Here is a 15840-nt window from a genome sequence, read left to right on the forward strand (position 1 = left end):
TTATTTAAATCGTTTCTAAATCAAAATGTATGAGCTTTATGTTAAACTTTAGTTTTGATTCTTCAAAAGTAAGGTCAGAGGTATACTTCTATACGATTATAACATTTATATTTACATAATTGCACAAAATAATGAGCAAATAAATTTTAGATTAAATGTACTGTATCTTCCGAAATAGGTGGGGTAACGCCCACCAATTTATGTTATGTCTTAGTTTTGACTTATACTTTAATTCTATGTTTTTAAAGTAACTGCTAATGCGAGGAAAAAAGTTCGGGGCCGAAAGGGTTAGATAAATCAAATGGAAAATTTGTTCGCAAGGACTGTGCTTTATGATTTTATAAATGTGCAATTCAGTGGGCAGCAGCGACGAATACTATTTCATCAACATTGTAATAATAAAAAGTTCAACAAATATTTTAAATAAAGTTCCAATTTAATCAATGAGAAATTCGAATCGTATCCTAATAAACATTGAGAATTTTGGGAGAAAATATTCAGAATATCTAATAAAACATCAGAATAGTTTACGATTTATGGATAAAATATCTAGAATTTTTTTAGAATTTGTTCCGAAAAATTTCAGAATCTCGAAACAAATCTCCGAAAAGAATTATTTTTTCTTCAGATTTTCGAATATTTCTTCAGAGTGTTATCAGAAAATCTTTCGAATTCTAAACGAATTCGTGTAGAAACTAGAATGTTCTTTCCGAATTTCCCTCGACAAAACGTTCTGAATTCTGCGAACCGCTTCACACAAATTCGGACCTGTTTTGCATGCGATTACGGCATCAGAAATGGAAACCTGTGCAGAAAATACATCCGAATTCGGTACGATCTCGGCAAAAATTGTTGGCTGGGATAGTAAATGCAAAACATCTCAGTGGACGCCCTCAGTCTAGAGATGGGCGACCCTGCGTAGACTGAAGGTGGAAATGGAAAGGGCAAGTTGTTCGAAAGTTCGGTGGAGGATGGTCGGTGGAAGTTGTTCGAAGGTTCGGAGGAGGGCGTTCGGATGAAAATTGTGAACATATAAAATCCATCAAACCTCATATTTAGGTCTTTCTTATATAATGTTTTTCTCGGGCTTTGGTCTGCCGATATCAAACCGAAATTTGTTTAAACTTTTTTTCGCCCATTCTGGTCCTTTCATGAATTCGAAGAGCTAAAAAAATGAGCCTAAAATCTCAGCAAACAACTTCCTAGAACATATAAAGTTTATAGGAATTTTTACCTATTATTTCCTATAAAATTTAAATTTTTAAATAGTTCGTTACTTATAAACCTGAACGGAGAAAACTTTTACAATAATTGAATTCTTTGCGAATTTCAGCTTGAAGTAAGGTAATAAGTAGAAGTAAGGTAATAAGAAAAGAGAAAACCAAAGAGCAGAAATAGATAGTGTAAACATTTGTATAAAGATGTGGATGTTATGAGAAGTTTTAGAGTAGTGATGGTTAAAAATCCGTCGGAGCTACAGTTTACAGTAAACAGGTTGCGCCGTCCCAGCCATTTCCAATTTCTGATGATATTGTTGATGATAGCGGCTTCAATAGCTGAATAGAACAATAGAAGGTTAGATTTGGTGAAAAATAAACAGCTATTGAACCATGCTGTCTGCGGCCCAGCATAGGGCAACGACATAGGTAATGTTATATTTTCTCCGTCTCTTTTTCGTCTTCACGGAGTCTGCAGTAATCAAGGTCAACGATGACGGTTATCGTTCCATTTGCTGGAAAAGGCTATAGTGCCCAGTAATAACTCCCGTCATTACCCCGATTTCAGCTTTCCTCAAGTTTAAGAGTGAATTAGGGATACGCAGTGAAATGCAACAATCGGTTTTTCGATTATTCGGTTTTCGTAAAAAACTTAAAGCTCGATTTTAGGTTAGTCGATTATTTGAGAGGTTTCTAAAAGTCGACTTTCGATTAATCGTTAACCACCGAAAACCGATTATAATCGAATATAATCGACCATTTTCGTTGATGCGATCCATTATGGTTATATGTATAAAAAAGTACGCGGTTTTAGCACACCCAATAGTCAACTACGACTAATGGTCGACCACGATTAATAGTCGACAACGAATAATAATAGACTACGACTAATGGTTGACTATGAATAATGATTGACTCCGTCTTAGGAGTCTACCGAAGTCCCACACATTCAACCATTACGCTACGTTTCACGGGTGGCTAAGCCGATCTTCAGGCGTATTGAAGTTTCCAAGCTTTGCCTTCGTCTGCCACAAAAACAACATTCAATACACCTGAAGATGTGTGGGACTTCGGTAGACTCCTAATTTTTCATTGTATATAATAGGTCTAATAAGCTCAACTCGAAAGAGAATTAATTAAATATCACTATAAATGACCTTAAAAAATAATTATATTTTTTCCACAAACAACCCATATCATATCAATGAGTGCACCCCTATTCGTATTAGCTCAATGATATGGGACCTACTGTTTATCGCCGAGTCCGAACGGCGTGTCTTAAGACGCCACTTGTAGAGAAGTTTTACATGGCTAAAATACTCAGAAAATGTGGCTAACATTACTGAGGGGTATTTTGCGCAACGTTGAACATGTTGATGTTGCCTGGCCGGGAATCGAATCCACTACTTTCAGCGTGCAAGGCGGGTGTGCATACCATTATACCACGGTGGCACCCACTGTAATTAGATTTAATCTAAAGCCCTTCCTACCTAGTGCAGAAGTCCTCACCTTGTCCCCTGGAACGAAGCGAAAACTTCGAAATTTGCATTGCTTAATCCAGAAATCACATTCTTATAGATATATTTTGTCTGGACTAATAAGGCAAGGTCTACTTCCGAGTTTGTGATGGACAAGAGTAGTTCGGTGGCAGCGGCTTTGCAGTGATGTAGATTGATCTGCAAGATGCATAGCCTTTTCCGCTTCTCTAATCTTACTAATTTTCGCGGGGTGGACGGAACCAAATCCATTCTGAAAGGAAGTTCAGTCTTCCCTCACGCTCTCTAAGATATCGCTCCCCTGCGGAGTCTACAGCCGCCCAAACATCCGTTCATTCTCCTTATAGATTATGGTCCAGCTCGATGTATGGAGATGTGGATTTTGGAGCTCTAGCATTTTCAGCAAGAGCTGTTTGTCGACGGTGGGTGGAGGAACCTATTCTAGAAAAACACTTTCGGAAGATATCGCCGATTAAGAGACCGCAGCAAGGTTTGCCGTTTCCCAGAGTTCATCAAAGCCTTTTACCGTCTGTTCAAGAAAATCTCGCGTTTTCTTGTTTAGATAGTATTTGACTGTGACACACTTTTGAATGAAGGCACTGCGAAACTGTAGATCGCCTTGATTAACCATCGCAGAAACAATGGCACCCCGAAGAAAATGCGATTTGAATGTCACAGGAGGAGATGCCTTCTCTGTACTATGTATTTTTTCCTTTTGCTGTGGAGCATTGTTCGTCTTTCCAAAAGATGATGGTTTCTCAGGCGGCCTATCCACCTTGTCTTCCCGACAGACTATGGGAGTGCCTTTCGGGGTTGAACAGGCTTTGAATCAGACCCCTTCACCAATTGATCCCCCTTAGGCATGTAGTGTGGTTAAAGAGTGAGCTCATTAGTCTTCTTCCATCCTTTCTAACACGGGTTATTCTTCGGAACAGATTTCGACATCGCAATTTTGCCTGAGCCAATGGGATTCGCTGTCTCCACTTTTTGCTTTTCGCCGGCTTGTCTGGCTTCAGAAACTACACGATTTGAGAAAAAGTTCCTGTCCACCTGAAGTTGACGTCGAGATACATGAGGATAAATTCTTTCAAATTTCTTTATGAACTTTAGCTTGCTTTTGATGAAGGGGAACTCCCTCTCAGTATGCAGGTTCGGGTCTCCCTCTCAGTATGCGATGATACGTAACAGCACGTTTCTCGGGCAGGTCCGTCCTTAGAGACATTGACCGGTGTTAGAGTGTCCTTTGATTTTTCATCTTCGGCAGTAATTCCGTGGCATTCTGCCTTTGAAGCCTCTTATTGGCATGTGCCGAGTGTCAAGGTCCATACTCTGTTGTACAGCTTATCATCAGTTAGCTCAGATTGTGTAACAAATCCTTCGGGGTAATGTCCCGACTCTGCTCGTCCGAAACAAGACTATCCAGCTGGTCGAGTAGTTCCCTACTTTGTACCTATAGACTATCTTTGACAGTTTCAGGTCGTCGCCGCCCATAATTGTGGTCCTGTCAGTCGCAGAGCGGGCTTCGCCAGTCCTGGCTAAATCGTTTTCCTTAGAAATCCAATAAAATTTGATGCATTTGCAACAGCTAATGTGGTCTCTCCAACGCTTGCCACCGGTACAGGGTTATTTAGGCTCCGCATCGTAATTTCATTCCCTTGGGTTTTCTTGCGCGTTATAGTTAATTGTTTAAGTCAACTATCCCGATCAATTTTTCGTCAACGGGGGTCTAAAGGATCTGTAGCATATCTAGGCTCTTGAAGATTTCTCTGTTGAAACCACCTGTGCAGCTCTAGCATGTGGATGATCCGATAGACCCCCAAGGTCTAAGAGCCTTGTTGAGTCAGGTCTGGCGTCGGTTGCCCACAGACTGTTCTTGCTCAACACGTCACAAAACCCGCTTCTCATGCACCCTAAAATCGTTAGTGAATTTATAGGAAAATCTGTAGTGCAGCGGCACTTGTAGTAGTGACTAGCAAGAAATCCGTCTGGGTCCCAACGAACCAAATTTGAACTTTTGTAAGAAAAAATTACCAAAAATATCTAAAATGACCATTTCGGGAGAGGGAGGTTAAGTCCCACGTGCTGGGCACAGCAGGCCCAGGGGTTCAGTCGTTCTTGAGTTATAAGAATAGTAATTGACATCACTTTTTTGTATATAGAAAGATTAATGCAAAATTTATTCATAAGTATAATATTAACAATTAAAAAGAAATATTCTTAATTTATTTCCTTAAAATTATTGCTCTCTTTAGAGCTCTTTTTCACAACCATTTCTAAAACATGTTTTCTTAACATTTTTCCCGTTGAAGTTTTTGGCAGAGATTCGAAGAAGTATATGCCGCCATGTAAATGATACATGGCTGCAATATTTCCGCTGACATGGTCATATATAGCTTTTGCCGTTAAACATTGCCCCTCTCTATCCGAGGTCCTGACAATAGCGGCAGCTGTTAAATGTGTTGCCACTATATCTGGTATACCAACAACACATACATTAAATACTCCTGGAAGTTTGGCAATTAATCCCTCTAAAATCTGTGGATAAATTTGAAAATTTCTTGATTTAAAAACATCATTGCCACGAGTGCAAAAATGAAGAAATCCCTCCGTATCGAAATGGCCAATATCACCAGTGTACAACCAATTATCCACCAATACATGTTTTGTTGCTTGTTCATTCTTGAAATAACCTTTCCAATTGCAGTGCTGCATATTAACACAAATCTCACCGAACTCGTTGGGGCCCAGTGATTTGCCACTATCGTCGATCAAACGTACTATGCGATTGGCCACAAGTTGGCCAACTGTCCCCATTCTGCGTTGCCTTGATGTGATGCCATTCATTGATACTAATCCAGCCAGTTCTGACATACCATAGGCAACCATAAAGCCGGGTCTTTCACGGGTATTTGGTAAGATTCTTTCCATGCGTTCGTGTACTACTGGGGGTATTATGGAACCGCCAGCCAAAAAGACTACAACCGATTTTAGTTTTTCTTGTACTTTGGGTATATTTTCCAAAAGAGCAACTTCAGCTACATGACTGGCATTCATCAGGATGTGGGTGATTTTCTGCTTTTCCACCAAATCCAGGAAATATTCTGTGCTAAACTCGTTTTCGGTTATAATTCGACAACATGTGTGCAGAAGGGATGTTGTTAGGGCCCAAATTCCAGATATCCAATACATCGGGCTGAAACCAAATAAAATGGATTCGGTGGTGAAATTTGGCCTGTAATGATGAGTAAGCAAAGGAAATTTTGGTGTAAAAACTTTTTCCAAGTTCGATATTGTGGTGAAGTGACACTTACGCATATTCCTGACTAAGCAGGGATCCATGGGAACACAAAACACCCTTAGCTGGTCCCGTAGTACCGGAAGAAAAAACTATCAACGCCGTATCATCACCATGTAAATCAAAGCAGGGGTAGCTGTAGGCAAAAAAAAAAAAAACTCGATCAGCTTTGTGTAAAATTAAACAAGTAAGAAAAGACTATAGTCGGACGGGGCCGACCATGCGATACCCTACATCACTACCTCTGGGAATTAGCTTTCGACAAATCAAAATTTCTTTATGGAGCAAATATACTTATTGTAAGAAATAACTTTGTGGATTCTTGTACCGTATCACACCAAACTTAAATATTAATATAATAATTGTTTCACAAACATCCTAGAAGCGACAAGGGAGACTTCTCTCATATCAATGAGTGAGTGTACCCCGATTCATATTCGCTCAATGATATGGGACCCACAGGTTATCTCCGAGTCCGAACGGCGTGTCCTAAGACACCACTTGTAGAGAAGTTTTACACGGCTGAAATACTCAGAAAATGTTGCAAACCTTACTGAAGGATATTTTGCCACCGTTGAAAATTTGATTTTGCCTGGCTGGGGAATAGTTTTGAAAAAGTGGCAATTTATGTATAAAAATCCAATTTGACAATTAAAACGTTAGGGCACCATATAATTTACAATAATGCAAAAACTGGGAATGGGCAAATGTGGTTCTCTACACAAAACCAATTATATATTAAGCACGTTATTGCAATTTGCATCAGGATTAAGATCAGTGCATCTATTTCCATATGTAGTCTACTTTTCCGGTATACAATATCCTCCAGGAAATAAAATGTAGACCAAATTTTTTTATATTTTTCATACAAAAGTAATGGTCTATTTTATCCGCTAAATATTATCAGATCATCATCCAAAATTGTAAGCATCTTCTTCCATTTAACGTCTTACCTCGTGCAAAATTTCGTGATTATTGAGCTATAATTGCGACCTCTAGCGTGTTTATGATTATACTACAAAGAAATTACAGGATATATTAGGCTGTAACTCTGTTATCTTATCATGTACACCAACACAATTGACATCAATAGAAAGGTCAAGCGTTCCTCTTCCAAGTACAGCATACTTGCCCGGAATGTCTCTTCCAGGAATAACGTTAAAAGCTGTATATTAAAATTTTTCACAATTTTCACACAAAAGTTGTGGTCCATTTAACCATCTAAATATTAAGTGATCGCCATCTCAAACTGCAAGCTCCTTCTTTGTCATATTCTCTTACCTTATTTAAAATTTGGAGGCGATCGGACTATTATTGCGACCTACAGAGTAGCTACAAAATCGGATACAAATTATGTTTTTGGTCCATTTCACCCGCTAAATATTTCACGATCATCACCAATTAAAATAGCGATCTATTCTGATGTGAAACCGACCTTCATTCCAAATTTCGTGGCGATCGGTCCATAATTGCCGCCTGGAGTTTGATTACAATTTATAATGGACAGACGGACGGGCACACGGATGCACGGACGGACGGACACACATCTCAAAATCGCTTTATCTCGCCGAGATATGAAGATTGGTATACCACATTGGGGGTCTCCGACGAATATTTCGCGGTGTTACATGAATTTTTACCAACACAAACTTATAATACCCTTTCCACATACTGGTAGTGGTGTAGGGTATAACAATTAATAGGGTGTTAAGTTCGACTTGTTATACCCTCCACCACGAGTTGTAATGATGTAAAACTGAACAATTAGTATCCATTTGTTTATGAAGGAGACTAAATAGCAAATTCCAGCAATTTCGGTAAAACAATGTGGCGTACTTCCAAAATACCGAAATTCCGGAGGTACACTTCTATGGCGGCAATATGAAGGCGTGGACCTATACCTACAAATTTCAGGTGGAAAGTTTTCTACCCCAAATGAAGACTAAATACAAATTTCAGCCATTTCGGAGGAATATTGAGGCCACTACCTTCAAAATACCGAAAATCGATAGGTACCGTTCTATGGGGACTATATGCTGGCGTGGACCTATACCAATTTCGGTAAAACAATGTGGTGTACTTTCAAAATACCGAAATTCGGGAGGTACACTTCTATGGCGGCAATATGAAGGCGTTAACCTATACCTACAAATTTCATACGGAAAGTTTTCTACGCCAAATGAAGACTAAATACCAAATTTCAGCCATTTCGGTGAAATATTGAGGCCACAACCTTGAAAACAACGAAAATCGGGAGGTACTGTTCTATGGAGGCTATATGACAGCGTGGGCCTATATCAACCAAATTTTGAAGAAAAGTTTAAAACCCCCAACGAAGGCTATGTAACAAATTTCAGCAATTTCTGTGGCCACAACCTTCAAAATACCGAAAATCGGGAGGTATCGTTCTATATGGGCTTTATTAAAGCATGGACCTGTACCGACACATTTTGGGGGAAAGTTTTATACCACCAACGAAGACTATATACAAATTTTCTGCCATTTCAAAGGAATATTGAGGCCACACCCTTCATATACATATATACTTTATAGGGTCTCTGAAGAATATTTCAATGTTTTACAGACGGCATGACAAATTTAATTATACCCTCCATATTCTGGTGATAAGAAATCGAGATATACAGGAATCCTCCCGTAGAGACGAGGATGGGAATCTGGTAACAGGTACAGAAACCGTACTTAAGATATAAAAATAACCACGGTGCTCTTGAAACAATTTTAAATGGAAGGTGCTCACACCTCGAAATTTTTTGCGGATTCTGAAACTACAATGTTCGTAGATGAGAAAAATCAAAAAACCAAAAAAATCGCCGGAGCGCTTTTTAAATAAATCGCGATTTAAGTTGAAATTTTTAGGGGTTGTTTGGGTTTTCACGATTTTGCTTTGATACCGCAAGTCTTATCCAAATGGGACTAAAAAAAATGTTGTAGCTATGAAAATTCTCTACAAGATCGACCTTTATGGTATTTTCGTAGTTTTTACCATTTTTGAGATATATAAGTTCAAATTGGGACAATGCACTGACTGTATCGCCCCCTTATAAAACAATGTCATGTAGGATGCGCCTTAACTAACTTTTGATGAAAACCGCTTACACAGGGAAAGTTTTTGTGAATTCTGAAACAGCAGTGTTCATAGATGAGAAAAATCTAAAAACAAGAAAAAATCGATGTAGGCATTTTTAAATAAATCGCAGTCAAAATTCACATTTTTAGGTGTTTTTTGGTTTTCACGATTTTGCTTGGAAACCGAAAGTCCAATCGAAATGGAGCTAAAGAAAATGTTGTAGCTGTGAAAATTCTCTAGAGGAATGACGTTTATCATTTGTTCCCAGCATGTGCCATTTTTAAGATAAAGAAGCTCAGTTTACATTTTTATGTTTTTTTGTTAGGGTTTCGCGATTTTGCTTGAATACGGTAAGTCTTATCGACATGGGACCTGAGGAAATCTTAAAGCTGTGAAAATTCTCTACAAGACTGGCTTAAGTAACTTATCCTATGTTGTAACATTTTTTAGATATATAAGTTTAAGTTGGGAATTTGCAGTCATGAGATTGTTTTATAAGGGGGCGATACAGAATTGAATTGAATTTGAATTGTCCCAATTTGAACTTCTATATCTCAAAACGGTAAAACCGACGAGAATATCATAAAGGTCGATCTTGTAGAGAATTTTCATAGCTACAACATTTTCTTTTGTCCCATTTAGATAGGAATTGCGGGTTCTAAGCAAAATCGCGAAAACCTAAACAACCCCTAAAAATTTCAACTTAAATCGCGATTTTTTTGAAAAGCGCTCCGACGATTTTTTTTTTTGTAATTTGATTGCTATCATCTATAAACATTGTAGTTTCAGAATCCGCAAAAACTTCCGAGGTGTAAGCACCTTCCATTTAAAATTGTTTCAAGAGCACCGTGTAACATGTTTCAACCTATTAGAAACAAGCATAAGCTATAATAACGAAGTCATAGTACCAATCTCAGATGATGAATAGCGCCAGCAATAAGTCGACTAAAGAATAATAATGCAGCAGAAGCTGATGGGCTACCAGCCAAGCTGTTTAATGGCGGAGGCGACGAAAGCTTAAGGTCAATAAGATAATAGGATCAAATCGTTGCGGCTTTACACCTGGCAACCCCACCATTTACTAGACTTTCACTTACTGCATCTCCTAGCGTGTCTCCAACTTCGTCGTCGTTATACGAGACATTCCCGAGCCTCTCCAACAACAACAAACTCAGCACCTAACATCCAAGTTGTTGTTCAGGGCCGCGGAAATGAATGATTCCTGAAATTCAATTGCAACGCTTTCCGAGTCGAAAAACATCACTTACACCGCTATCCAGGGAACAAGGCTCACCGTCGCTTTCCTTATATACCAGTCTGCCTTGTACAGACCTATCTCACTTGACTTTGAATCTAGTGGCCCATAAATAAAATACAAGGGGTAGCAGTAAAGTGTGGGACTGCCGAGGTTGTTATTGACAGTGCCCGACATAAGTTCACCATTGGAGGGCAATTACCGTCTGGTGCTAGGAGACTTCCATGCCCATAATGACATCCGGCTTTATGAATGATGTGTCCTGGCAACCCGCCATTTTCCTTGGCTCCCGACCACCCGTCTTCATAGCCTCTGACTGTAGTATTTTTCTGAACCATGGATAAGCTGACTGTTAAGGGTTAAGAAAATTTACCAGTCACTGCTTCCGAGAGCTTTCTATTCACTCAGATCTTCAGATAGCCGAGAAACTTTTCCAGAACATCATTACAGCTGCAGCCGCTTGCTACATACCTGCTGGTCGAAGTCACGAAATCAAACCCAATTGCCCAGCACAGGAGACGGGACTAGCAAATGAGCCTGATAAGCTATGTCGTACGAACCCTGAAGACTCAAGAGTTAGAGAACTTACTCCTGACGTCAAGAGGCTAGTAGGCGAACATAAGTGGGTCTAGCCTGAAGCAATGCACCATTGGATTAAGTAACTTATGGGCAACGCTTAAATCACTCTCGAATCCGGGAAAGAAGGATGATAGAACGGCTGTTATTTTCCACGGCGTGACAGTAACTGACCCATAAGGGTCAGTTTATAGAGCACATAGAGTGCGCTAAGCCGTATAAGAAGAGCCCTCCAGCCTCACCACAATTTACGATGGGCGATGTTGTAGAAGTGATTAAATATGCGAAATCATCCACACGGATCACACGGGATCACACGGAATCTCAATGGTAGTACTTAATCAACTGGACGAACCCGCGATTAAGTATTTAAAAAGTGTCCTCAACCTATTGTCAGCCACCCATATCGCTTGGAAATTTTGCAGTGTGGCCCCAATACTGAAGCCGGACAAGGATTCCAGTAACAAAGATTCTAGAGGCACTGCTTCTCCCCACGATGAGAAGCAATTTCCCACTTGCCCAACATCAGCATGGATTCCGGAAAATGCACAACACCGCGCATTACAGGCCATATTTACACATATCAGTCGAAGACAAAACCAGAGCACGCCGTGCAACCGAACAGCTACAGTGGCGCTTGACCAATAGGTACCGTCAACCATGCCAACTGTTCGAGGATATAGAGAAGAGTTCCCTCCAGCCGTGTTTATAACGTTGGATAGTCGACTAAAGTCGTTTGTAGAATTCAGAAATAAAAATCCAAAACCCGTAGAGTGAAACAGGGAGTTCCCCAAAACGGTGTGATATCTCAGGAACTGTTTTTTCTCTATCTTTCTGAAATTCCCCACCCTCCAGACGGCATAGAAGTCGTAATGTATGCGGATGATTGTACGATGTTGGAGTTGGGTCCGATAGTCAATGACATATGTGATAGGTTAAATGTAAACATAGCTAATTTAGTGCAGTTCTTCCATCTGAGGAATGTGAAAATATCCATCGCTAAATCCTCTGTCACATTGTTCACCACCTGGACAACTGAAATGAAGCTTCCCCTGAACATATTGGTCGATAGTGCCCTGATTCCAACCACTAACTACCCCAAGATATTGAGTGTAACGTTTGACGGCATGTTTCAGCCACAGCTATTTGTGGCAAGAATAGGAGTAGGAAAAGAGTCATCTAGTTACTGGCTGGCAGCATTTAAGGTGCTGACAAAGAAACCTTGTCGACCTCTTATCAAGCAATAGGCTGGTCTGTATTATTCAAAGCGGCGCCAGTTTGGAATACAAAAGTTAGTTCTACGCAGTGGAAGAATATTTAAACCTGTCAGAATGCCGAACTGAGGACTACAACAGAGTGCATCCTCATGACACCTGTGGACCATCTTCACGATCTAGTGAACAGACTTCCCCCACTCTGGCACTGTAAGAGAGATCTTTATGATATGGCGAGAGAGAGGTCCAAAGGCTAGAATATCATTCATACTGATTCAGTTGCGCAGACAGTATTAAGGTATAGTGTGAATGCCTTACTCGCAGACCATCCCTCATCCATCGCAGCAGAATGACGCCAGCTGCAAAGACAAACACCAGTGATTTTAGCACAGTTAGCGCTACACAGTATGCAAATGTTAGCTGTACGCATTGGAAGAATATTTAAACCGGCTAGAATGCCGACCTGAGGACTAGTGATTGAGTTGCGCAGACAGTATGTAGGTATAGTGTGAATGCCGAACTCGGAGACAATCCCCCATCCATCGCAGCAGAAGAACGTCAGCTGCCTAAGATTTTCCTCAGTCTAGTTCAATGTAAACATACTCTAAGTCTTTTATCGGAGAGGTGAATCTGCATATCTTATAGGAAGCCACAGCTGGCGTAGCTCCCCACGGAAACACACACAATAAGCACTGTATATAGTCGATGTGAGCCACCGTCGTGTAATGGTGAGAACGTCCGCTTTGCACTCCGAAAGTCAAGAACATCAGAATTTTCAGCTGTGGCAAACCCCTCAGTGTAATGTAGGCGACATTTACTGACTATTTCAGCCAGGAAAAACTTATCTACAAAGTGATGTCGTAAGAAACGCCGTTTGTATTCGGCAATAAAAAGTGGGTCCCATATAATTTAGCCAATATGAATCGGGGTGCACACATTGAGATGAGAGAAGTCCCTTTGTCGGTTAAACAAAAATTTGTATCCATATTTTAACTTACCTAAAATCTGTATCATCTTCCGTTTCCTCTTTATTCAACTTCAGTAATTCTCGAATATTGGTCGCACCTTCGAGATAACCATTCATAAGAAATATGGAGCACTTTAAATTCAGTTCCTCATTCACCATTCGAGCATTTGCATAATTTTCAATATCGCAGAATAGAATTTTGGGACGAGTAATTTTGTAAAGGTCAGCTACGGAATCTAAAACAAAACGAAAAATTATTGCTTTTCATAAAGCAAAAGCCGTATTGGTTGGAAGGTTGTAGTATATTTTCGTAATGCTTTGGTGAAATTTCCTATAGCCCATATCTTCTTTGAAAAAAAGAAGCACTTTTGAAAAATGCAATGGGCACCACTAAAACGCCCAAGAACAGACCTCCACTCACCTTTATCAAATCCAGCATAGACAGGATTTATAGCACTTCCACACAAGAATGAGGCCAACATTAGGGTTACCACATGTGTACTATTACCACCATACAGACCAATAATATCACCCACATTTATATTCATTTTCAACAGTTGTCTTGCCAATATTTGAGCATTCCGGTATAATTCTAAACATGTCATTGTTTCACCTGTCCCGTCATGTATTTGTATTATCTTGTTCGGTTGTTTCTTCAATTGATGACAAATCACTTCGCCCAGAGTCATATTTTCACTATGCAAATCTTTACGTTTTGGGCCATACCACAGACGTTGTTCGGGATCGTAAGTAGTTGAGACCAAAGGAAACATGTTGAACTGTTCACTTTCAGATTTTTAGTAATACTGTAATTTACATGAAAATTTCACTCTCTTTTATGAAGAAAAACAACACGTAATCTTTCGATTATTGTAAATAAAATCGTCCATGGATGATAAGAGGAGAAGGAATCTGCATTGACAGTGGTGATAAGGAAACATTGCAAGCAAGTTTTTGGAATACTTCCATTTGAGTTCTGCACTGTCTTTGATTGATGTCACGTCAAATGGTGATATAATTTAGGTAGAGTAAAACGGCAATCTTGATAAACAATTTTTATGTTATGTTTGTCCGAATTCATGACATTGGGTTTTCTTCTTCTTCTCATTGATAGAATGATGTGTGAATTCCATCTTTACTTATCAGTGTTTTCTCCAAAAGTATGACGTGATAATGACATGCAACTTTTTTGCATTATTTTCATTCGCACAGATTGTAAAGCATACAATGAAGAGGCGATGCCCCGGGCTGATAAGTAGACAGCGGAATTTTATGCAACCCCTACTTTGATCCAATAATGTCAAATTTTGGAGCTGGGCATAATTTTGGCTTCTGATTAAATTGCAATCGAAACATATCAAATATACAAAATGCATAAATTATGCATATGCAAATATTTATGCATTTTAACAAATATTTCAAATGCTTAAGTGTACATTTTTCTGTTTAAAATTCTCTTCAGACAAATTAATAAAATAGGGAAATGTATAACCACACCCACGACCTTCAAAAACCGAAAAAATCGGGAGGTATCATTCTATGGGTGCTATACTCGTATGAAGGCCTGGACCTATACCGATAAATTTCAAGTGGAAAGTTGTATACCCCCAACGAAGAATTAATACCAAATTTCATCCGAATTGGCTGAAATAATACAGAAAATCGGGAGGTACTCTTCTATGGGACCTATATGAAGACGTGGATGTATACCGACAAATTTCAGGTCTAAGGTTTTATACCCCCAACAAAGACTAAATACCAAATTTCAGTCATTTCGGTGGGATAATGAGGCCGCAAACTTAAAAATAGAGAAAATCGGCAGGTACCGTTCTATGGGGTCTATATGAAGACGTGTACCTATAACGGCAAATTTCGAAAGTTTTTTACATCCAAGGAAAACTAAATACCAAATGTCAGTCATTTCGGTGGGATGTTAGGCCACAACCTTCAAAATACCGAAAATCGGGAGGTACCGTTCTATGGGGGCTATATGAAGTCGTGCACCTTTGTCGAAAAATTTCAGGTGGAAAGTTTTATACCGCCAACAAAGACTTAATGCAACATTTCAGGCATTTCGGTATAATATTGGGGCCATAAACTTCAAAATACAGAAAATCTGGAGGTACTGGTGGATATATGAAGACGTGGACCTACTATACAGATAAATTTCAGGTGGAAGGTTTTATACCCCGAACGAAGACTTAGTACCAAATTTCAGTCATCCTTTTATATGGTTTTGTATATGCTCATTTTATGCAAATATGTCAAAATATTCAAGATATGCAAAGATGCAACAATTTCTGGGCCTAATACGTTTTATTTTGTGATAAAACGAGTTTCTGTCTAATCAGATCATATATGCATTTGCGTATACCGATGTCACAACAACACTTAAAGGTAAGGTAAGGCACTGTATTACATATAAATCACGAATTTGGCTGCAATTTATAGTTAGTCAGAGGTTAACACTTCATCTCTACATCAGTTTTATTTGCTCCCATGTCCCCACAACAAGGACAATCAGACACAGATAATATTTCTTACGACCGCTTATGAAACACATTATTCTAGTTGATTTTAATGCCAAAATTGAAGAGGAGAAAATATTTGCCTATCAATTGGGAACTTATGTCCTCACAATGAAACATCTAACAATGGAATGAGGCTGATAGATTCTGCAGCTCCAAAAAACAGCACCATACTGGCCTTGGGTGACTTTAGTGCTTATCATG

The 15840-nt window shown here is 39.3% G+C and overlaps 1 protein-coding gene across 1 annotated transcript; it reads right to left on the bottom strand.

Annotated features, from left to right (window-relative positions):
* Positions 1 to 4930: 4930 nt before the first annotated feature.
* LOC141386696 (uncharacterized) lies at positions 4931 to 13881 on the bottom strand. Its single transcript, XM_073955615.1, has 4 exons — positions 13722 to 13881; positions 13140 to 13206; positions 6025 to 6144; positions 4931 to 5945 (listed from the first exon to the last, which is right to left on the bottom strand). The coding sequence occupies exons 1-4, from the start codon at positions 13879 to 13881 to the stop codon at positions 4931 to 4933; spliced, it is 1362 nt and encodes a 453-aa protein (XP_073811716.1).
* Between the last annotated feature and the right edge of the window lie 1959 nt (positions 13882 to 15840).

This window comes from Musca autumnalis, unplaced genomic scaffold, assembly GCF_047663935.1.
Source record: "Musca autumnalis isolate F117 unplaced genomic scaffold, ASM4766393v1 scaffold_5, whole genome shotgun sequence".
In the NCBI taxonomy this organism is placed as follows: domain Eukaryota; kingdom Metazoa; phylum Arthropoda; class Insecta; order Diptera; family Muscidae; genus Musca; species Musca autumnalis.